Source organism: Molothrus ater, chromosome 15 (assembly GCF_012460135.2).
Source record: "Molothrus ater isolate BHLD 08-10-18 breed brown headed cowbird chromosome 15, BPBGC_Mater_1.1, whole genome shotgun sequence".
Classification (NCBI taxonomy): domain Eukaryota; kingdom Metazoa; phylum Chordata; class Aves; order Passeriformes; family Icteridae; genus Molothrus; species Molothrus ater.
The window spans coordinates 15,219,129-15,241,932 of NC_050492.2; the positions used below are offsets into that span (position 1 = coordinate 15,219,129).

The window sequence follows — 22,804 nt, forward strand, 5'->3', positions numbered from 1 at the left end:
CACCATGCCAGCCCGCCAGGAGGCAAACCAGAGCCACAAACTTTTATTCTCAAACTGTAACAAACAAAAAATTTAAGAAACAGAGCAGAGTCCAGGTCCCCAGCGCCCCCGGCCATGGGGGGCCGGCGGGGGCCAGACGGGGAACCAGCCCCTTCCGCGCCGGCGGCGATGGCCCGCGCCGGGGCGGGTGTCCCTGGGGTGACACGAGCAACCGAAACCCCCCCACCCCCCAGGTGCATGGCAAGGTCCGGGCGTCCCCCGTGGCCGCCGTTAGACAGCGGTAGTCCTGCCGAAGAGGGGCATGGAGACCGGGAGGTGCCAGGGTCCCGTCTCGTAGGTGTCCCTGCTGCTGAGCTCCGAGTCCGTCCAGCTGGGAAACATGCGTGGGGAGCACTCCTGCTGCAGGTAGAGGTCCGGGCAGGCAGGGCCGGGGCTGGCTGAGCGGGGCAGGTGCAGTGCTGAACCGTAGCCGGCGTCCAGGAAAAGGGGTTTGTAGCTGGGAGGCTGTTCCTGCTTCTCCAGCCGCTCATGGCTCATAAAAGGGGCGTTGATTTTGCGGTAGAGCCCCCGCGTGTCCATCAGCACCTCGCTGTATGGCGGGGGGGGCTCCGCCATCAGCAGCGCCTCCTCATAGCACGGCGGCTTTGACAGGTCTGACTCTGCAAGGCAAAGCCCCCCCCGGACCCCTGCTGCCGTCAGCGCTGCGCCCCGGCTCTCACGTCGTATCCCCCCCAAACCGGGGGGAGGCACGTGCTCCGGGGATGCGAGAGCCCCTCCCTGCTCCTTACCGTGCCGGCAGCTCCAGGGCCGGGGGGGCGGGATGTGGTGGGGGTGGTGATGGTGATGGTGGGGCTCGAGGCGGAGGCGGTGGGGAATGGCCATGCCGGGGGGGCTGCCCCCGTAACCCTCGTAGTGCAGCGGCTCCATCTCCAGCGCGCGCAGGCTCTGCTCCCGCAGCCGCTCCTCCTGCTGCCGCTTCACCCGCCGCCGCAGGTAGCTGCAGAAGCAGCACAGCAGCACGATGAGGCCCCAGATGAGCCAGAAGCCCGCGAAGCAGGTGAGGAAGGTGTAGGTGCCCTGGGACATCACCATCTTGGCAGCCGGCCCCGGGGGGAGGCCCCCGCCTCTCTCCCTGCCCTCGGGATGGGGGACGGGATGCTCAGGGCGGCGGCAGGGTCAGGGAGGACCCGATGCTGTCAGGGCCGCCGAGGGCATCTCCCCGGGCCGTGCCCGGCGCCGTCTCCTGTGGCCCGCGGGCGAGCCTGGCGTCAGGGGTCCGTCCTCGCCATGGAGCTGGGGGGGGCTGGAGCGGGTGGGTCAGGCCTGGGTGCGCCGGGCGGGCGGCGGGGCGGGGGGCCGGCGGGGCGGGCGGCGGGGGGACGGGGCTGCCGGGGTCCCGCTGCCCATCGCTGGGGGGGGACCGCCGGGGTGGGGGCCCTGCAACGAGACAGACGCGAGCGTGAGCGACACGGAAACGTGGACGCCCTGTTCCCATGGTGACTCGCTCCACATGCGCCGCAGCGCCCGCAGCCAGGGGGAACCGTGCCTGGCACCCCGTGCACCCCCCGCCATCACCCCCATGGATGCAAACCTACGCAGCCGCCCTAGAATCGCCCACGGCACTGCTGGGCACCCTGGGGTGGGGGACGGATGCTGTGGTACCACAGCATCATCTGAAGATCATGACCTGAAGATCTTGGGTGAATTACTGCTTCAGGGGGGCCACCGTGGATCCCCTTCTCCTGCCCAGCCGGTGCACCCTAAATTGCTGCTGAGCGCAGGCGGCTCATCCCTGTGCTGCCACACAGGGGGGTGCCCTGGCGAGCAGGAGGGACAAGCAGAGGGGCCGGGTGCCTGTGGCACGTGGCGCTGGCAGGAGCACATGCACCGAAGCCATCGCTGGCCTCGCGGCCACTGGGGATGGTGGCACCCCAACACAGGAATGCAGGGCCAGGGGTGGTGGCGATGGGAACCATCACCTTTGCCCTTTAGGCAGGGTGACAGCTCTGTCACATCCAGCCAAGCATCAAACGTCAAGGGCGTGTGCCAGGGGCAGGTCTGCTCCTCAGTGAGCGGCGAGCAGCACCCATGGGTGCTCGCAGGCAGGCACATAAGCACCCGTCAGGATTCTCATTATCGTGGTGTGGGAGAAAACGGGCTCGGCAGCAGGGAGGAGGGTGAGCCTGGAGCAGCGGCAGCCGAGGGCTGGGTGCTCACGGTGACACCACCGCTCCCTCGGAGCAGGGCGAAGGGGCGCGGGGTGCTCCATCACCCTGCGGCGCAGGGCCGCGCTGCCGGCGAGGGATCACGGCAGGGCCACCGGGGCTGAGGGTGCCGGCGGGGCCGGAGGGCCGAGCCCGGCGGAAGGAAGAAACGATGGGGAAGGAAGGAGCCGGGGGCCCTGACCGCGCTCCGGCGGGCAGCGGGGGCTGCTCCATCACTCAGACAAACGCGTGGGCTGAGGCAGCGCCGGGATGCGGGTCTGTGGGGAGGGGGTGCCCTGGCTGAGGCCAGCTCGGTTCGGGCAGCGCTCGCCACATCGGCTGCAACAGGCTCCGCGCCGGCAGCCTGGGCATCCCCGGGGAGGAGAGGTACCGTGCGGGAAGGGCCGTGGGTCGAGCCCCGGGATGACGGCCGGGGGAACACCGGGAAGCGGTGCAGGGCGGGCTGGCGGCGCCGCGGACCGGGGGCGTTCGCAGCTGGGGCGTGCGGGGGGAGCGGGGCTGCCGAGGACGTGCGGGCTGGGGGAGGAGCGGGGCCGGGCTGGAGACACTCACGCCGGGCGGAGAGCGGAGAGCGGCCGCCGAGCCGGGCCCCGCCGGTAGCCCCGGGCCGCCCTGCTGCCCCCGGCCGCGGCCTGGGCCCCGCCGCCCGCGTCGCATCCCTGCCCGCTGCCTCCGCGGAGACGGTGACACCCCGGCGGGGAACCTCCCCGCTCCCCGCGCCGGGCGCGGCACCCCTTCCTCATCCTCATCCTCCTCCTCCCCCGGGCCGCGCGCCCGCCGGGGCCGGACCGGAGATGCGCGCCCCGGTACGCGCCGCGCGCCCCCGCCGCGGCCCCCGGTGGCGACGGCCCCGCGCGCCCCCGCCCCGGCCCCGCTGCCCCCGCACCGCGCAACAGGCGGAGGCGCCGCGCCCGCTCCCTCCGCGGCTCCCGTTACCGGCGGCGGCGGCGCACGTGGCTCAGGCGGCGGGCGGCGGCTCCATAGGGCGGCGGGGGAGGGGGCCCGGTGCGCGCCCGGTGCGCGGCGCCGCCGCCGCCTCCCGGCGCTGCCTTTGTCTCCGGTGAGCGCTCCCGCGCCGCCGCCGCGCGCCGCCCCGCCCGCCCGGGCTCCCGCCCCGCCGCTCCGCCCCGCCCTCGGCTCGGGGAGGGATCCGCGGGCTCCCCGCACCCCCCGCCCCGGGACCCGCCGCCGCTCGGGGGCCACCGGCTGGGCTCCGGTACTGCCAAGGGAATCCCCCCCGCTCCGGCCCCTGGGGAACGGCGGCGGGATGCCGGTGGCGAGAGGGCCGGGGCATCCCCGGGGGTGGCCGCGGGAGCCCCACGGGGTGGGGGCCGGGGATTCCCGGGTAGCGGCTCCCGGTCCGGGTGGGGTGAGAGCCCTGCGATGCCCGCTGGGGCGGTGCCACAGGCTCCCACGGTCCGCAGCCCTGCATTCGCCCTGGAGGTGCCCTGGGGGTGCTGCCACCCGTTTCCGCAATGCCATCCCCAGCCTCCTCAAGGGGTGACAACGGCGTGCTCCCGGGGTGACGGCCAGCACGGGGCCACAGGCACGAGAGGGCAGCACGGCCGCTGGCAAGAGCTGAACAGCCCCTGCCACAGCCCACCTGGCCACTGCAGTGACACTCGTGGCTCTGCGGGGCAGGGGTGCCAGCCTGGCCCCCAGAACAGTGGGGGACTGAAATGGCACTGGGTGTCCTGGGGTCACCCCGCTCCCTCGGGTGCCATACCCCCAGGCAGACCCCTCGCCAGCCTGGCCTGGGCAATTGTCCCTGAGCTAGGGCTCCCCCAGGCACTGCCATCGGGTGGTTGTCACAGCTCTTCTCTGCTGTAACTGAGGCTGGTGGTCGTGGCCCCCCATGGGCCGCCCCTCTGGCTCCTTCGGACCGCACCGAGCTTGGGGTCGAGTCCCCGCCGTCCCTTCGCTGCGCCCTGGGGCCGTGCCAGGAGCGAGGCAGAGCGGTTTTGGGGCGGAGATGTGCCAGATGCGGGTGGGCGATGGGTGTGGGTGCCCCAGCAGGCCGTGACCCCGTCGCCGTTTCCTCCCCGTGGGCAGGGTGGCTGGCAGGCGCCCGCTGCGGCGGCACACACGGCGCATTGTTCTGCCGGGGGCCGCCCGGAAGGATTTCCTCCATCCCGGCCAGGGGTGACCCGGGCACTCCGGGCGCTGGCAGCCCACTCCCACCGCAGCTGGGCACGGCGGCTCCGGTGTCCGGCCCAGCCCGAGCACCCCGCCGGCAGCAGGGCCGCAGTGTCCCCCGGCCCCCTCGGCTCTGGCCCCGACTCACCTTGCTGGAACTCAGCTCCTGCGATCCGACCTCACAGCGCGGCCACGGCAGCCGGGCTCTGCCGGCTCGGTGCTTGTGCGGGTGCCCCAGCAGCACCCAGGGCGGGCAGGGGGCTGCGGCCATGCGGGGGGGCCGGGGTGGTCCCTTCAGGCATGGGGACCGCAGGGACGGGGGGCACGGCGGGGCCCACGGGCATCGTCAGGTCAGGGCAAGGGTGGGCGAAGGGAGCCGGGCCTCCGGCCCCGCCAGCGCCGGGGGCCGGGAGCTGCCTTCCCCTTCCCCTTCTCCCCACGGCAGCGGGGGGAGGCAGGCGGGGGAGCGCTCCCCGAGCCACATGGTGGGCTGGAGGAGGAGCCGTTGCCCAGGCAACAGCTGAGAGCATCCTTCACCCCTGAAAATGGTGTGCGGAGCTGCTGCCACAGCCCCACAGCACGGGGCACTGCTCAGGACCCTCACAGCTCTCCTGTGTCCGTAGGGTCCAGATCCACCCACTCCAGCTCTGGACACACACCGGCATCCCCTCACCTGTGTGCTTCTACCCCCATCCAGGGCAGGGATGGAGATGAGACACCCCCCAAGTGCTGGAGCACCACTGGGCAGGTGGAAACAGGCAGAACCACTTCCCTGCCCTGCTCAGGGCTAGCCACGGCTCTGTTCACTCTCCAGCTCTGCCCCAGAGCCACCCTGAACATGTGACAGACACACAAACACGCTGGTGGCCCCAGGACCTTGGTGCCAGGGTGCCATGACCCAGGCAGTGCCAGGAGGGCAGCACCAGGCATCCTGCCTGGTGTGTTGGGAACAGCAATGCTCAAGCATTCCCATCCCCCTGCCTCCCTTCCTTCCTTCCTTCCTTCCTTTCACGGCTGCAGCAAATGCCTGGATTTTACCCCAAGATGCCCCCTCTGAGTGTGAGAACTCCTCCTCGGCCCGCTCCCATGGCAACTGTTCCCTGGTTACCCAGTCTCACTTGCTATTCTCATCCCAGTGCAGCTGCGTGCGGCCCCCCCGCGCTGCGCACGAGGCTGTCATCGCTGCCACCAGCCCCGGACCCCAGACCCATCCTGTGTCCACCACCAGGCTGCCCCCCTTTGACTGCTTCACCCTTGGTGACCGTCATGACCCTCACCCCGTGTCACTGCGTAGGGTTTCCCCTGGAGGGGCTCTTCCTTGGGCTAAGGAGCAGCACTGTGTTCCCATTCATGGTGGCCCCCCTGAAGCAGTAATTCATCATGACCAGAGGCCCCACAGCACACCTGGGACAGCCCAGGAGGGGCTGTGCTGGGGATGGACATGTCCCAGAGGGGACCACAGCATCCCAACAGCACAAGGCCTCATACCTATCGTGCTCTGACACTGACTCAAAATATACAGCAAAGACACTGAGGGTCATCTGTGATACTCAGAGCTCAGCCAGCATCAGCCTTTTTGCCCTGGAGAGCAACCCCAGCCCTTCCCTGCAGGACAGGAACCAGCAGAGCCCATGGCAGCCCAGAAACGAGGGCCCCACTCCCCTTACAGCCACCAACCCTGTATGGCCTGGAGCAGGTCCCCCATGACATGAGAGCAATACAAGGCACAGCAAATCTTTACACTTAACAAAAGGTTAAAAATTTAAATACTCTCCAACTTTAGTGCAAGGCAAGCAAATGATACCACAGGTCCAAGTAGGTGCTCAGCCCCCCTGGGGGGCCTGGCTCAGAATGAGCAGAGGCAGCAGCACACGCACACACGTGTGCACACACACACACAGAGAAGGGACAAGTTATTGCTCAGGACACAGCTGGGACAAGTGTACACAAGAGGGGACAGGACAAGCTGAATGGAGAGGTGGGCTGATCCCCACGCTGCTCCCCACAGAGGGCTCCTGCCCATGGGTGCAGGAGCTGTGCTGGCTGCCCAGAACCCCTGGGGACACACATTAATCTGGTCCCAGCCCTCTCACTTTTGGGTCACAGTTTCACATGACCCCAGGAGGGACATTCCCTTTATCACAGCTTTGCTCTGTGAGAGCAGGGTCCTTTATGTGTCTGCTCCTCCACCACTGAGCTGGGTCTGGGGACGGCCACACCTCTGGAATGCACAGGTCCAGAGCTGGTGGAACTGCACTGCCACCACCCTGCAGTGTGCAGGGATCAGGCCAACCCTGTGGCCACAGCAGCAGCAGGTGCCTGGGAGAGGCTGTGTCCAGCTGTGCCAGTGGTCTGGAGAGGGGCTCGGGATCAGCTCACTGGAGCTGGCAGCACGTGTGAGACGAGGCAGGAGGCAGCAGGCTCCAGCAGACAGGGACACGAGGACAAGGCGGTGACGCTCTGCTGCCAGGACACAATGGGGGACGCTTTGGCACAGCACTTCCCTGTGCCTCGAGGCTGAGCAATGGACTCCGCTGGAGCCAGGACACCTCAGCACGGCCAGAAAGGTCCAGGAAAGATGATTTAGACACCTCAAGGCACAGAAGGCCTCTGTCCAGGACTCCCTGGAACAAAGCTGGGACAGTCACTCCTCCCATAGGAGGACATTTGTGCCTGTGACAGGGTGGGGGCAGTGCAGGCCCCCACCCATAGACTAAAAACCAACATGTGATATGTACAGACCGACATATATAAATATACATCCAACCTGTGGCGCCGCTCGGGCACCGTGGAATGTGTCAGCAGAGCTGCTCCAGCCTGGCCTCGGCCCACGCTGGAACCATCCCTCCCTCCCTGGGCCCGGCACAGGAGCGGCAGCAGCACCAGCACCATCCCAAGGGGCAGATTTGGAAGCGTCCGGGTTTGTCTCAGGGCTTGCCCGTGGTCAGAGGCGCCTCAACCCGAGTCGTGTGCGGCTGCCAGCCTTGGAATCATCCTCAGTCTTCACATGCAGACGTATAAAACTGTAAACAAATCCACCTTGTGGGGCCACTGCGACCGTGTCCTTCAGGCTGGGCACTCGGGAGAGGCAAGGGGGTCCCAGGGGCTGGAGAACAAGCTGTGCTCTACAGCCGGGTGGGCTCTTCCTCGCTGTCGCTGCAGTTTCCACAACAGTCCTGAAGTCAGAAGGGCAAGGGGAGGGAGGAGGGAGGGAGAGAGGAGCACAGCAAGCAGAGGGTGAGCACGGTCACACAACCCAGCCTACAGCTGCCCTCTGGCAGGGATGGGCCAGGTTCCCCCCCACCCCAGCCTGTGTGCAGGAGGGTTACATGGAGGCAAGGGGCAGAAGGGGATCCCCAGACTGCAGAGAACAGTCCAGCTGCATCTGGAGGTTCAGCCCCCGGCAGGCAGACTGGTGAGCACACAGCTGGCTGGCTCAGAAGCTGTGATAAGCTGGGCTCCAGGGACTGCAGCCACCCAGGGACAACACAAGCTGAGTGCCAGCACAGACGCTCGGCCCCGCTCAGGGCTCAGCTGGCCACCAGAGCAGCTGAAGCCCTTTTTGATGAAATGGGAGTCTGAGCACTGGGCAATGCCAAACCCTTCACAGTTTCTCAACCCTTCTGTGTGTCCTGGACATCCAGAGAGGAGTGAAGGAAACTCCCCACAGCCCCCTGGGAGCAGAACTCCCAGCAGCAGCAGTGCAGGGGCAACTTTGGCTCAAGCTGAGGGCAAGGCCTCCCCCACAAAGGCAGCAAGAGCAGGGATGCTGGATTAGTGGCTCAGGGGGCAGTTAGAACAACAAGCAGGTTGTGCTCTGCCAGGGGAAGGGAATAGGCACTGAAGGGTAACACTCCTCTTTCCCAGATCTTGCCATGTCCGTGGGCCACCGGGTATTTCCCTGAGCAGAGCAGCCAGGAGTGACTGCTCACCTCTGGAAAGAGAAAACACGTGGGAAATCACAGCTCAACCCCTTCTACAAACAGCTGCCCATCCTCTGGCAGGTCCTGGCTGCCTGGGGAAGGGCTGGGTATCTCCAGAGCTGGCTCGGGCTAGGGCAGCCCACTGAACTGCAAAGCACAACTCGGAGCTTGCCAAGGAGCAGGAGTCAGCACCAGGTGGCTGAGTGGGTCCAGAGCCAACCATGCTGGAGTCCTACAGCTGCACACAGCTGCTGAGAGGCAGCAGCCCAGGCTTTGCCAGGCCTGGAAAGAAGGCAAAGACTGTCCCAGGCAGAGGAAATAGGCAGACAAACAAGCCCACAACAGCTGCAAGCTGTTTCTGTTCTCCTCATCCCTCAAAAGAGCTGCTCTCTGCCTGGCTCAAGATCTGGCAAAGTGCTCTGGGGAGCCCAGACAGCCCATTCCAAGAGCAAGGACTTGCTCAGGGATGGTATTATTCATGTCAGAAGGGAGATGATTGAATATTTTATAGTCTTCAGCATCCCTCTGCCTGGATGATTCCAGCATGTTTAGCCAGGACCCTCCTTTCCAGCCCCCTTGACTCCCCCAGCACGGGAGTGCCAGCTAGACAAGGGCTGGCTCCTTGCACAGGTGCCCCTGAAAGCTCTGGGGTCTGGCCACCCAGCACCAGGGGAGACTGCTCGCTGCCCTCTCGTGCCCACCTCCCTGCCAGCCCTGCCTGGCACAGGCAGGAGCAGGATCACTGTTGCTGGGAGACTGGCTGGGGAGGAAACACTGGGCAAACCCTTACCTGTCTGCTGAACAAGCGCTGGAGTAACCCTTTTTTGGGCTGTGGAGAAGGCTGCCCTTTCCAGTCCAGGTCTGGGGGCACTGTGCCATCTGTGCTAAAGACATTCAGCTCCTTAAAACACTCTGTCTCGATCATCTGGGAAAGATGGAAAAGAAGGCTGCAGCAACTGCCACATGGAGCCCATCACCGAGTGCCCAGCAGAGCATGAGAGCAGTGGGGACAGCACAGGGACACTGCCCTCGGCCATGGTGGGCACAAGCAGGAGCAAAGACCCACCTCATTCTGCCAAGGAATGGGCACACTTCCTGTAGCAAACTTCTGGTAAAAGTCGTTGTCTGTGGGCTCCAGCTCCACCCCTTTCACCGTGGAGAACTGCTCGATGTCCAGCACATCCTTGCAGTAGATGGCCTGGGGCTATGCAGCACAAAGATTGCTCTAATGCCAGGCTCCACCTTGATGCCACCACCTCCAACTATTGCTCATGGCTAAGCCAAGGCCACCTCTCCCTGCAGCCCAGAGCTTGCTGGACCCCTGTTCTGCCAGGTCCAGGGAAGGGGATGGGCCCCATCTCCCCATGCCAGGGCTTCCCTCTTCCCTTGACAAGGTCAGGAACAGATGGGCACTTACATCTGGCTTGAAGGGAGGGTCCAGCATGCCTGCTTCCAGCCTCCTGAAGTTGAGGTGCTTGAAGAGAGGGTGTTCCTTCACCTCCTTGGCCCCAGCTCCTCGGCACCCCAGGCGCTCCAAGGGGTCTTTGCACAGGAGCTGTGACACAAAGGAAATCAATGTCCAGGGTGTCAAGGGTGCTCTGTGCAGGAGCAGCCCTGGGTTCCTGCAGTGTGTTCTAGGGAGAGCACAGGCCTGCCAGGCAGCTGGGTAAGGAATGAAGGCACTCTGAATCCTCTGTGCTGCCTTATCAGGAAGAAGGGAAACTGCTGCAGGGAGCAGCTCCGGTATCCTGCTGCTGCATGCACAGGAGTGAAGGGACAGGGCTGCACAGCCACACCATGGTGCAGAGAGGGAAGGGACAGGGCTGCACAGCCATACCATGGTGCAGAGTGTGAAGGGACAGGGCTGCACAGCCACACCATGGTGCAAAGGGAGTGAAGGGACAGGGCTGCACAGCCACACCATGGTGCAGAGGGAAGGGACAGGGCTGCACAGCCACACCATGGTGCAGAGTGTGAAGGGACAGGGCTGCACAGCCACACCATGGTGCAGAGTGTGAAGGGACAGGGCTGCACAGCCACACCATGGTGCAGAGAGTGAAGGGAACAGGGCTGCACAGCCACACCATGGTGCAGAGGGAAGGGACAGGGCTGCACAGCCATACCATGGTGCAGAGAGGGAAGGGACAGGGCTGCACAGCCACACCATGGTGCAGAGGGAAGGGACAGGGCTGCACAGCCATACCATGGTGCAGAGTGTGAAGGGACAGGGCTGCACAGCCACACCATGGTGCAGAGAGTGAAGGGACAGGGCTGCATAGCCACACCATGGTGCAGAGAGTGAAGGGACAGGGCTGCACAGCCATACCATGGTGCAGAGGGAAGGGACAGGGCTGCACAGCCATACCATGGTGCAGAGGGAAGGGACAGGGCTACACAGCCATACCATGGTGCAGAGGGAAGGGACAGGGCTGCACAGCCATACCATGGTGCAGAGTGTGAAGGGACAGGGCTGCACAGCCACACCATGGTGCAGAGAGTGAAGGGACAGGGCTGCACAGCCACACCATGGTGCAGAGTGTGAAGGGACAGGGCTGCACAGCCATACCATGGTGCAGAGTGTGAAGGGACAGGGCTGCACAGCCACACCATGGTGCAGAGGGAAGGGACAGGGCTGCACAGCCACACCATGGTGCAGAGAGGGAAGGGACAGGGCTGCACAGCCACACCATGGTGCAGAGGGAAGGGACAGGGCTACACAGCCATACCATCGTGCAGAGGGAGCGGGCACAGGGCGAGAACTTCTCCGAGTACTCCTCCTGCACTTCCTTCACCAGGCGCTCCACCTCCTCCCTCTTGATCTTCTTCTTGCGCTGCTGGAAGGGCGACTGGCCCTCGATCATCTCGTACACCAGGCAGCCCAGAGCCCACCAGTCCGGGCTGAACGTGTAGCGCTCGTTCTTCACCACCTCCGGAGCTGCGGAGGAGAGGGGTGAGGGATGGGTGAGGGCAGGCAGAGCACATCTTTGGAACCACTTTTTGCTTAAAGCAGGGTCACTTACCCATGTAGCCAACTGTCCCCACCCGGCCCTTGATTGTTTGGCCCTCTGGCACATGCACAGCCAGTCCCAGGTCTGAGATACGGATGTGTCCTGCGCAGAGGAGGGGACAAGTTAACAGGAGAAAGTCGGGGGGCAGCGTTTGAAGCTGCCAAAAACACAGGGTAACCCTGGTTCAAGCAGAGTAAGAAAAAACTCAGGCTCACAGCTCCTCTTGCCTCTGCACTCACCATGGTCATCCAGTAATATGTTCTCTGGCTTCAGGTCCCTAGGACAGAAGGGACTTGATTAGCAAGAAGCCTTCAAAGCAAAGGACACGAGCAACAACCACATCTCAACAAGTCACAGATAAGCAACTTTAGGATGCCATGCCCCTGCCTCAGGCACACAGATAACCTTCCCCTCACCCTCTGTCCCAGAGGTGACCCTGCAAGCTCTCCCCTCCTGGGCAGAAAGGTGGAACACAACAACCTTCAACCCTCTGCACTGAGCCTGAGGATGGTTCCCTCTTTGCAGGTGCAGAACTCAGTACGGAGCAGAGGCTTCTCTGCTCATCCTGCCCCAGGGCAAGGAAGGACCAGAAGGGACTTCCTGGCCAGTGTTTAGCCATGCTATCCTAACACTGCATCACACCCCTGTGAGTACAGTCAATCCACTTGTTTTCCCTCCTCCCCAGCTCTTGAGCACGTTGGGGCAGCCTACCCTCCTTTGTTCTAGTGTCAATACTGCCCAGGGAGCTCAGTGCCTGCCCTGAGCCATTCACAGCATGATCACATCCTGTTCTTGGCGATCATTTACCAGCACAAGGAAGCCAAGCTAACGTCTCCCTTTCTCCCACAAGATCAGCTTTCTGTTCCCGATTCCTCTCACTCAGCTCTGTGCTGCTTTCAAGCCTGAGGTTATTTTGTTGAGCAGACAGACCCAGCTGGGCTGGCAAGAGCAGCAGGAACCCTCTTGCTGCTGCAGGCCCTACAAGCTCTCCCAGCAGGGCCCAGGCAGCACGCACCTGTACACAATCCTCTCCTGGTGCAAGTCCTCCAGGCCACAGCAGATCTCAGCAGCATAGAAAGCTGCCCTGGGCTCCTCAAAACCAGCCTCTCCCATGTGGTAGATATGGAACTTGAGGTCCCCTCCATTCATGAGGGTCAGCACTAGGCAGAGAGCATCTTTAGTTTCATATGCATAGGCTAAGCTCACCTGCAATTCAGGGCAGAAAGGCTGTTAGAAGACACAGCTGGAACAGGGAGGTGCCCACACTCCCATGGACACTTTGCCACCCAAGCAGCCACTTACAGGCTCAGGGCTGGGCCTTTGCCAGCAGAGGAGGAACTGTGCAAACCCAGGGAGGACATGGCAGCACCCAGCAGTCCCAGCACACCCCCAGCTCTCCTCAGACAGGGAGGACACTTTTCCCAAGCCAAAGCTGCTTCCCCCCACGGGCAGGCAGCATCTGATGAACCCTCTGCAAAGGGAGGCTCAGGCCTTCCACACCTCAGTGCACCAAGGCAGAGCTCCCAGTCACACAGCTCAGGGCTGGGCTTCTCCCCAGACCACAGTTCTCACTGTTTACTCGTGCCTCAAAAGTCACAAAGGCCCCTGTAACACCAGATGGGTGTTTGGGGCTGACTCTGGGGGCATTTACAGCATGTTGTGGAGGCAGTAAAGGTCCTGCCACACCCCAGCCTTGTGAGAGATGTGCAGCCACCAGGACCCTGCACCATAGGCAGAGCCTACTCCTGCCCCTCCACAGCAGGTGAGGAGCACAGAGGTGCCAGGCTGGCTGGTTGGAGGAAGAATCCAGCATTGCAGCAAAGTGAGAGCAATTCCTATGTACTTACTACAAACCTACTGTTCACTTTTTCCAGGATCTGTTTTTCATTCAGGGCCATGGCTTCTCCCTTCCTCTTTTTGATCCTTTTCTTCTCCAGTTTCTTGCAGGCATACATCTTCCCTGTGGCACGCACTTGGCAGGCACACACCTGGAGGGAGGACAAGGCTCAGCACCCTCCCTTTTCCAGAGTGAGGGTCTAGGTTCTGCTCTAGGTTCTGCTCTCAGGAAGGGGCACAGGAAGGCAAAGAAGCCCATTGTCAAAGCAAAGACACAGTGACAGCCCCAGATGTTACAGAGAAGCAGGAGCCAGCTCTAATGCCTCAAACACCTTTAGCAGCACCATGGCTGGTGCATAGGAAGACAGAAGGCCACTTCATAAACAGAAGGAAGCCTGGCAGGAAGTTTTCAGGAGTGCAGTTTGCCCTGTTGAGACACAGGGAACAGACCTGACTCTGCCCAGTTAGCAGTTGGCACCACAGGGCTCGTGCTACCAACCCCACACAGCCCCTCCCACACCTCCAGCAGCTGGACAGAGGTGAGCTCCTGCCCCTCAGGGAGAGCTGACAGGTCACACAAGGCCCATAACACAGCCCAGCACTGAGCCTCACAGCCAGCAGCACCTGCTTCCAAGCGCTGGAGCAGCCCTGATAGCCAAGCCAGGCCTGCCTCTGGCAGCAGGCAATGGGGCTGCCTGGTACCCTGAGTGCAGAGGAAGCAGTGGTTACTCACCTCCCCAAAACCGCCCTTACCCAGCACACGGTACTGGCGGAAAGTATTTTTGGTCACTGGCTGCCTGTGAGGGAAAAGTAAACCAGAGTGAGATGTGAGCAGTGAGAGGGCTCCATACCCTGGCCTGACAGACTGTGGCTCACCCCAAACCCCTACCCAACCCAGCCTTGCCTCCCCACGAGGCTGGGGCTGCTGCTGGTGCCAGTAAAGGGCTCTGAGGGACAGCAAAGGCCAGGGCCCAGCATGGGAAGGAGCCCCAGGGAGCCCTCAGGCAGGCTGTGTGAGGAGGGTGCAGGTTCCCCAGAGGTGAGGGGAGCGTTACCGTTCCAGCCATTTCCACTGCAGGAAGCGGTTGAAGTACAAACTGTCGAGGTAGTCAGCAAAGGGAGCCACGCTCAGGTAGTCGTGGATAAGCCTAGGAGAGAGCAGAGCCAGCACAGTTCCTGAGAACTGGTCACAGCCCTGGAAAAAGCCAGCAGCCCCAGGAAAGAGGAGGGGAACAGCCCCAAAGGACTCTGCCATCTCTCACCCAGCCTGGTGCAGAATCACCCACACAGCCCCGCTCCATGCTAAGCCTGGTGCAAAGGAAGGTGCGTTGGAGGTACCACTGTGACAAATGCAGCACCCTGGGACCCAGCTGGCACTGCTAATTGTGGCCTCTTGGCATCAGCCAGGGCTGCAGGACAAAGGGGGACAATAGGACTCAGCAATTGCCCCTCTGCTCACAGGGCAAACGTGCACACAGGCTGTAATCAGCTGCTAGCAACATTCAGCACCAGGCGCTGAGCTGTTCACTATCAGTGAATATCCAGCACAAAAGGCCACAGGGGATCCTGCTCCAATGAGCTAACTGCCTTGGAGAGCTGTGCCAGGGCTGCCCAGCGGAGTGAGGAGCCTTAGACACAGTGTCTAGACTGGGAACACGCATCAAGGAGAAGCGGATGGGCTCTCCCCTTTCAGAGCCTGCCAAGAGCAGGCAGGGCCCAGCCCGGAGGCTCTGCATTCAGACACAGCACTGGTTACCACACACGGAGCTAACGCTCCCCAGAAGACTGCAGCAAATGTGTTGCCACAGCCGTGCTCTCAGTGAGGCAACACACTCCAGCTACTGTGCAGGGAGGGGTGAGGCTGCAAGCCTGGCTTGCCCAAGAGCTTCCGCTTCACACCCGGAGCCGGGACCTTGGCCACTGCCTCTGTGATGGGAACAGAGGTGACCTTAGAGCCCTGCAGAACAGCCAGAGTGACCCAACCACAACAGCCACTGCTGCAGCAGGCAGGACAGGACAGCTGGCACACACTGCAGCTATGGGCTCAGCTCGGCAGGAGCCTACAAGATCCTGGCACAACACTGGGAATAGCATTGGAACAGGGTCTTCCCAAATGGCAGCTCCAGCTGGGAGGACTGACAGAGGTTTCTGCAGCAGCTTGTGGCTCCCAGAGCCCAAGATACCCTTGTGCTCACTTTCCTGGAGCTGGGCTGCAAACTGCTGGCCCAAAACTCCCCAGGCCCCAGCCTCAGTATCAGCTCTCACTCTCCCAGAGGAAGGGACCACAGGGGACAAGGTGAGTCAGCTGCAGATCATCCCCGTGCCATGTGTGACCCACAGGCACAGCCCAGCCCTCCAACTTACTTAGTGCATTCCTTGAAGAGTTCCTTGGAAGGTTCCTGCTCCAGCCTCTCACAACAGGCATCCACCAGTTGTGAGGGAACTTCAGGCACATGGTCCTCACTCTGGGGACAAAGGGATGGAGTCAGGCATAGGGAGGAGAGCACATGGACCTGCTTTAGGGTCAGTGGGCAAAGCAGTGTGGCAGCTTGTGAGGTGGTGTGGTGGCTCAGCATGTTGGCTGTGGCAGGACATGGGCAATGTCAGCTGTTGGCTTTCCAACCGTTCTACCCTTGCAGGCAGCAAACACAACCCTCTTACTCACGTTTGGCTTCAAGTACTTTTCAATCAGGTGCTGCCCACATTCCTTCCTCTTCTCATCTGGAGCCACTTCGTACCCTGCCTGGAGAGAGCAGTGTGAGGGGCAGCTCCAGCCAGAAACCCAGCCTTGCTACTGGGCAACAGCTGTGGGGCAGCAACACTCTCTGCCCAAAGTTTCCCATGCTTTCCTTGAAAACCAGGTCTCCAGCAAACATCTCCCAAAGCAAAGGACCAGCCCTATCCAGGCTCCGACTCACAGGTTTTTCCTACAGGAAAACCCTATTGCCCAGAAGTACCTGCTGGAGCACCCAGCCAACCAGTTCATGCCCAGGGTGTCAGGAACATCCCTGCCTCCCCCAGTGAAGCCTGATGGGCTCTGCTCTTACCACAGCATCCAGGAACTTGACGCAGCGTGAGAGCTCGGGGCGCGTCTCGCAGAACTGCCGGAACAGCATGTGCCCGATGGGCTGCTTCTCGCACAGGCTGTGGTAGTCCCGCTCTGCAAATGAGGAGAAGGTCACCCCAACAAATCCCAAAGGAGCAGTCCCAGCCCAGGCAGCACTGGGGGTACTGTGACTCCTCAGCTGGGCTGCTGACAGGTGCCACCAGCCTGAGACTCCCAGGAGAGTGAAGCGCACCCAGTGGGACAAGGGCCATTGCTGAGGTTTTATGTTCCCCTATGGAAGATGCTCTTCCCTGAAAGAGGATTGACCTGCTGCTCTGTTCAGCCTGAACCTCTTCTTCCTAGCAAAGGACCTCCATATCAGCTGCTTGCCTAAAGGCTCTCTTCTCTCTCCACAGAGATCAACCAACTACTCCAGCCACATAACTTTCCTTGGAACATGAGGAACACACCAAGCTTATCTCAAGGCAGATCTTCCAGGCCAAGAGTTGTTCTGATGACTCCTTCAAACCACTTGTGTTCCCAAAGGCCTTGCTGGAAGCAGCAGCATCAAAATGGGAGGCACCATTCCCACAGATGCCTTGCTGATGTGCACACAGCAGTCAGAACTCCCCTCTCCATGGGACAGCCACTTGCTCGTACATCAACTCTTGCAGATTCCTCCTACCCCTCTCTGAACTCTGGCAGCCCACGCACAAACGCCTTTGACTATCCAGAGCACTTCCAGTTCCCTGCTTTCTTCCTCCCCTTCCACTCAGAAGACGTCTGATCCCAGGCCAGAACACATTTCTGTGACAGCCACTGCCACCGAGGGCTGCCTGCAGAGCAGATGTGCAGCCACCCAGGGGATCCCAGCGCTGGGTACTCCTAGCCTTCCTCTCCCTGTGTAGCAGTTTCTCCCGAGGAAGCTGCAGCTTCCTGAGGGTGCAGGAGAGTGCAGAGCCAGACAGGCTGTGGTGGGGGAGGAGGTGGCCTCACCAGCTCCGCCGCACCAGCTGGTTTCCTTGTGTCTGCAGGGGAAGGAGTTCCCTTCAGCTGGGGAGGACCAGAATTTGCTGTCGGCGAGATCAGAAGCTTTCAGCTGCCCTGGTCGCTGCCCAGGCTCACAAGAGGTTACTCCCTGTGGTCAGGGCACAAAAAGTTTAATTCTGCAATGGGCAACCAGCCCACCGTGCCCACAGTCCTGCCAAGACTCTGGAATAGGAAAGAAATGCCTTTCCAGAAACTATGAGGTGAAAAGAAAGACACCCCAGCCAAAGAGTGCCCAAGCACAAGGAACAGGGTCATCTCTCCCATGGGAAAACCAAGAGAAACTGCTGCCACCTGGGTCAGAGCACTTCTCACGTGCCTCTCCGAGGGGAAGTGAGACACTGGTGGTCACAGCCAGTGGCTGAGAGGGACTTGCTTCCCAAATCTTCACAAGGTCACTGTCCTGGATAGCAGGACAGCAGACATGGAGACCACCAGCACTCAGCGCTGGCAAACGGGTGAAGTTCAGTGCTGGAAAACATCATGACAGCCACAGGAAGGGTGGCTGCAGGCACAGGGTGGACAAAAGCTGAGGGAAAGCTCTGCTGAGGGCATTGCAAGTCAAAGAAGGGATTTGGATGGACAAGATGGGAGCTGCAAGGAGAGCCCAAGCCTGAGCCCTGTTCAGCCCTCAGACCTTGCTCCAGAGAGGCAGCCAGCAGCAAATCCAAGGTTGGAGTCACCACACAGTCACTCTGGCTGTGAATCCAGCCCTGAGAGATGGTGCACGGGTTCTGTGGCAGAGGGAGATGGGGACAGCCTGCACTGGGCTGCTGTGAACATGAGGGTTACAGTGTGGATGAGTGAGGTTGAGGTTCTCCAAGCACTACAGTTCCATGGGGCCCAAAGGACTCCCAGGACTAGAAAACCTGGGCAGGGCAGAACTGGGAAATTGAGCTGCAGAAACCTCCCAAACCCATTGGTTTCAGTGGCACTGGCTCTGAAACAAGGCCAGTGCTGTGCCACTCTCCAGCTGGCAGCTGAATCCAGACTGAAAACTTAAACAAGCTCTCCTCTTCCCAGGAAGCAAAGCACTTGCACCCTCTGTGCCCCAAAACAATTTCACATGATCTCAGGACCAAGCCTGCTGCACAAACAACATTAAAACCATGAAGAGTACAAAGTACAGAATGAAAATGACAGGCCAAGCCCTGCTCAACGCCAGTTCTCATCCACTCCACACAGCAAGAACCCAAGTTTACTGCTTGAATGTTAGAAGCTGAGGTCTGTGAAGCTGAGCTGAATCCAGCCAAGGAGAACATAAAACGTTAGCAGGACCTTTGTTATTTTTGCAAAGTCACCCCAGAGTGACACTCCAAAACTCTGCAGCATGGAGCAGGTCTGTTTGACACAGAAGGTGATGTTCCCCTAGTGAAGCTCATCACAGCCTTGCAGGTGTGTGGCTACATCATCAGCCACTTACCACCCATTATTTCTTCCCTACACTCTGAACTCCAAGTAATCCTGGCTGGGATTTGCCCTGTTATATGTCCCTGACACTCAGCTTGGGGTGCACACCTCCCACCCAGCCCTGCATCTCACCCAGGGTTTGCCGAAGGTCCTCGCAGAGGCTGATGTGGGGGAACTGCAGCATCTGGCGCCATTTCTTGCTCTTGCCTTTCCGGTTTCCTCCACCACCTGCAGGGCACACAAAATCAATACCATGAGTCAGGAAGCAAAGGTGTCTGACTGCACCCTAGCCTTGCCTCTAAGTCCAGGCAAGGAAAACAAGACTGACACGGTATCAGCATCTCCTGGTGGGACCAAAGTGTTGGAGCCTCGATTGGAAATGGACAGACCAACCTCTGGCTGCTGAACAAATCCCAAACAAGAACTTGAAGACCTTTCATGATGGAAGAATCCCACCAGTGTCCACAGCCACAGCAGATCTTGGCTCCCAGGCCTGTCCCCAGCACCTCTGCATAACCAATCACCCCTCCAGGCCATGCCTTGCTTGGTGTGAAACTCTTCCTGCCGCAGTAATGCCACCTACTCATTCCAGACTGATTGCTTACTCCAGGGAGGGGCTTTCACATGGAGGACATGAAGCTGGGAGACAGGAATTCCTGCTCTAATCCTGGCTCCACAGACAACTCGCTACATTGCTTGGGGCTCATCGCTTCAGTTTCCCACCTCTGAAGTGGGGACACTCCCACCTTTCTCCAGAGATAAGCCAGCCTCAGAAAATCCAGATCCAAGAACCAGGTATTACTTCAGCTTCAGCTGCTGGAGTAAATGCCCAGTGCTGTAGGACAGGGTGGGAAAGCTTCTAGATAGACCAAAAAATTTACATCATAGCAAACACTCAGTACCGATTGCTGGGATCAGCCAGCCTCCAGGGATTGCTTTCCCAGTGCCAACACACACAATTTCCCACCTCTCTTTGGAAATTCATTAAATCACCCTGCCAAAGTGGTCGGGCCAAGAGTTGGGCTCAAGGCCCGGCCTTCTGAAATCACACAGGGGTTGAACATAATTTATCAGCTCTTGAGAAACACTCTCAGAACACTTTCCTCCACTGCAGATGCAGTTCAGCCCCAAACCCTAGACACAGCATGGAGAACCAGGTGGGATGGGACCATCCTGGTCAGCCCCAGGTGGTTCCAGCCCCAGGTCCCAGCCCCGGGCATTCCGTGGGTCCCTGCACTGCATCTGCCCCGCAGCAGCAGCTGGGCCGCACGATTGTACAAACTCAGGAAGGAAGTGACTCAAGGGTGAGCAGGGCTGGAAGAAACCAGCGGCGCAGACACCTTCATGTCAGCCACAATGCAGCGGATGGGGGCAGCGAAAGGAGGGCAGGGGAGGACAGGCCATCCTCACCCCAAGAAAGCTCAAGGAAAGGCAGAGCAAAGCCCCACAGCACCCGGAGGTTGCATTTCCTTGAGTTGTTTGCTTTGAAAGGAGGCTCCAGCGCCCTTCACGCGCGGTTCTCCCCCGCCCTCCCAGCACTGCAGAGGGAAGCTGGGCTCCTGCACAGCAACCTCCCAGCACCCCTGGCTTGGGGATGGGGAAAGGGGTGGGCTGCCTCCACCCAGAGCTCAGCAGGAGCAAGCTTCAGGGCTGGGTGATGGATGAGAGCTGCTCTGTTGTCCCTCTGTCAGGGTAAGGGGGACAAGGATCCTTCACCTTCCCTGGGCCACACCAAACACAGGGCATGGTCCTGCTGTGGTTGGTTGTCAGCAGCCCCATAGCACATTCCAGCTCAGCTCTTTACTCCCACACCAACCTAGGAAGCTCCAAAAAGGCTGGGCTGCCAGCCCTGTTGGTTCTGGCCCGCAAAGCAGCTCTGTCCTGTCACAGAAGCTGTCCAAGCTTACCCCAGTGGCCACCACAGCCACTGAGCCACAGGTGGGAGAGCCACGGACAGGCAGCATGGCCACCTGTGGCCCTCACAGCCCCAGAACCACCTGGCACAAGTGGGACACTGGGATGTTCCTGCCTGCAAACTGCAAACAGGAGCAGCAGCCGTCCAGCACCTCATGCTGCATCAGTGCCAAAACTCCATTCCCCAAGGGCACCACAGGAGCCGGTCTCTGGGTCACTCCGTGTGAAGCTGGGCCCCGTGCCTGGAGGTCACAAACCCTGCTGCTTGGTTTTGAACCAAACCTCACCATTATGAACCCAAACATCACGGTCCACCACGGTCACTGTGCCAGGAGTACTTACACTTAGCCTGCTTTTCGAGCAGATTGGAAATGCTTCTGCCCGTGCAAATTTAATTTCGCTGCCTTTTATTCCCACAAATCTAATCTCCAAAGCCCTCTAACTGGATTTCAGCGGGTCTCTCAGGCTCCAGGATGGCTCGGTCTGGCCAACTGCACACCACGGGACAGGGGGGAGCGTACAGCACATATGGGATTTAATAAACTCATCGATGCCCGGCTGGAGCGGCTCTTCCGTGCAAAGGACCGGGTTCCTGTGTGAGACTTCCCATCCCCTCCTGAGGCTGCTCCCCTGCATCTTCAGGACATCCTACACGGGGGGCTGGAATTCAGCGTGGCCCGGAGCAGCGGGAGCGCTGGGGGCCCGAGCAGAGCTCCGGGAGCCCCGCAGATGGGGCCGGGGCTGCTGTGAAGGCGGCGGACGGGGCGGGCGGGGCTCCCCGCCGCAGTTTCGGGATCGGCCCGTGTGTGGGAAGCAGCATTTACCGGACTGAAATCAACTTTTTTTTCCTCCTACGGCACCCAAAGCTGCCTGTACGCTGTGCCGGGGGAGCTGGAGCAGCCCCGGAGCGGGCAAGGCGGGACGCAGACGGGGCGATCTGCGAGGCCGCCCGGGACGGAGCTCAGCACCCACGGAGCGAGCACAGCACCGGGCAGCCCCCGCGCCGGACGGGGGAGCCGAATGCCTGTGCCCAGCCCGCGCCGCCACCTCCCCGCTCCCCGCCAAGGCCGCGATGCCCCGGGAGAGACCGCCCCGGCCGAGCCCCGGGGCGGCACCACCGGGGCCCGCAGCCCGGGCCTGCCGCCCGGCCAGCTCTGGTGCCCGGCGCCGCTCACCTTCGCGGGCCTTGAGCAGGACGGTGTTGGCGACGATGTTCTCCAGCTCCATGGGCCCGCGGGCGCCGCCGCCTCCCGCCGGCTCCGCTCCCCGCGCTCGGCCCGCGCCCGCCGCCCCCCGCCTCCGCCGCCGCGCCCCGCCCCCCCGCGCCCAGTCCGGCCAATGCCTGCCCTCGCTCCTCCCGCGCCGCGCGCCCATTGGCCCGCCCCTTCAGGAAGCCCCGCCCACTCCGCAGCACCACGGCCCACCAGGTGGCCCCGCGAGGCGCGGCGGGAGGGGCGGGCCCATAGTAGTGACGTCATCCGGCGGCCACCGGCGAAGCGCTGCCGGGACGAAGGGGCAGGCGCTGATTGGAGGGCAAGATGTCACTCAGGACGCACCGCGAACGGATTGGGAGAGAGTCAAGTACGCCCACACGGGAAGCCCCTCCTCCCACGTTATCTGATTGGGTGTGGAGCTGCCACTCAGACGTAGAGCGACTCGTGATAGGCTGGTCTGTGGTGGGTGGGGGCGAGTGGTTGAATATAAATAAACTCGGGCTCAGCACAAGCCGAGACAGTCTCCTGGACTTTGTGGGGTCTCGGTTTGGGTCCCAGGGCGGGGCTGTTTCCGCGGTGTCCTGTGCTCTCTCCTCTTCGAACCAGCACACCTGGTTTCCCTCTAGTGCTGGCCTGTACTCGAGCACCCCTTGATGACCTGTAACCCCCTCACTCACCTGCCCATCTCCCTGCCTCTCCTGAGCACAAAACCACTCCTTAATCTTCTTACACCGAGTGGTGTCTGCCCTGCTTTGTGCTGCTCCTGGCTTTGGGGTGAGGACATCACCTCTGCCTTCCCACGGCTTCTGTACCTTGCTCCAGCCCACAGAAGATGCCTCCTTCCCAGCAGGTGTGAGGCTGGTGCTGGCCAGGGCAGGGAGGAGATGATGGGCAGATCCCTCCCCTGGTGTCTGTCAGTGGCAGCCTGGGCCCACGGCAGGAGAGATTTTGGGTTCATGTCCTCAGGCTGCAGTGAGGATGATAATAACACAAATTACTCCAAGCACTCACTGTCTGTACAGTCAGTACTGCTGTGCCCTTCAGC

General features: G+C 61.5%; 2 protein-coding genes across 6 annotated transcripts; both read right to left on the reverse strand.

Annotated features, from left to right (window-relative positions):
• Positions 1-28: 28 nt before the first annotated feature.
• PRR7 (proline rich 7, synaptic) lies at positions 29-4,835 on the reverse strand. 4 transcript variants are annotated; one of them, XM_036392026.2, is made up of 3 exons: positions 4,510-4,834; positions 789-1,437; positions 29-659 (listed from the first exon to the last, which is right to left on the reverse strand). In XM_036392026.2, exons 2-3 carry the CDS (start codon positions 1,090-1,092, stop codon positions 271-273), a joined length of 693 nt encoding a protein of 230 aa, XP_036247919.1. In that variant the 5' UTR covers positions 1,093-1,437; positions 4,510-4,834; the 3' UTR covers positions 29-270. The 4 variants fall into 4 exon arrangements, with proteins under 4 accessions (XP_036247919.1, XP_036247918.1, XP_036247917.1 ...); XM_036392025.2 differs by having other exon boundaries at positions 29-686; XM_036392024.2 differs by having other exon boundaries at positions 29-1,437; positions 4,510-4,835.
• Positions 4,836-6,115: 1,280 nt separating this feature from the next.
• On the reverse strand, positions 6,116-21,817 carry GRK6 (G protein-coupled receptor kinase 6). 2 transcript variants are annotated; one of them, XM_036392022.2, is made up of 16 exons: positions 21,721-21,817; positions 18,764-18,859; positions 16,176-16,288; positions 15,794-15,871; positions 15,493-15,593; positions 14,184-14,276; positions 13,862-13,925; positions 13,140-13,280; positions 12,308-12,498; positions 11,532-11,569; positions 11,305-11,394; positions 11,011-11,219; positions 9,702-9,839; positions 9,351-9,488; positions 9,075-9,209; positions 6,116-7,537 (listed from the first exon to the last, which is right to left on the reverse strand). In XM_036392022.2, exons 1-16 carry the CDS (start codon positions 21,770-21,772, stop codon positions 7,487-7,489), a joined length of 1,728 nt encoding a protein of 575 aa, XP_036247915.1. In that variant the 5' UTR covers positions 21,773-21,817; the 3' UTR covers positions 6,116-7,486. The 2 variants fall into 2 exon arrangements, with proteins under 2 accessions (XP_036247915.1, XP_036247916.1); XM_036392023.2 differs by lacking the exon at positions 6,116-7,537 and adding an exon at positions 7,544-8,295.
• Between the last annotated feature and the right edge of the window lie 987 nt (positions 21,818-22,804).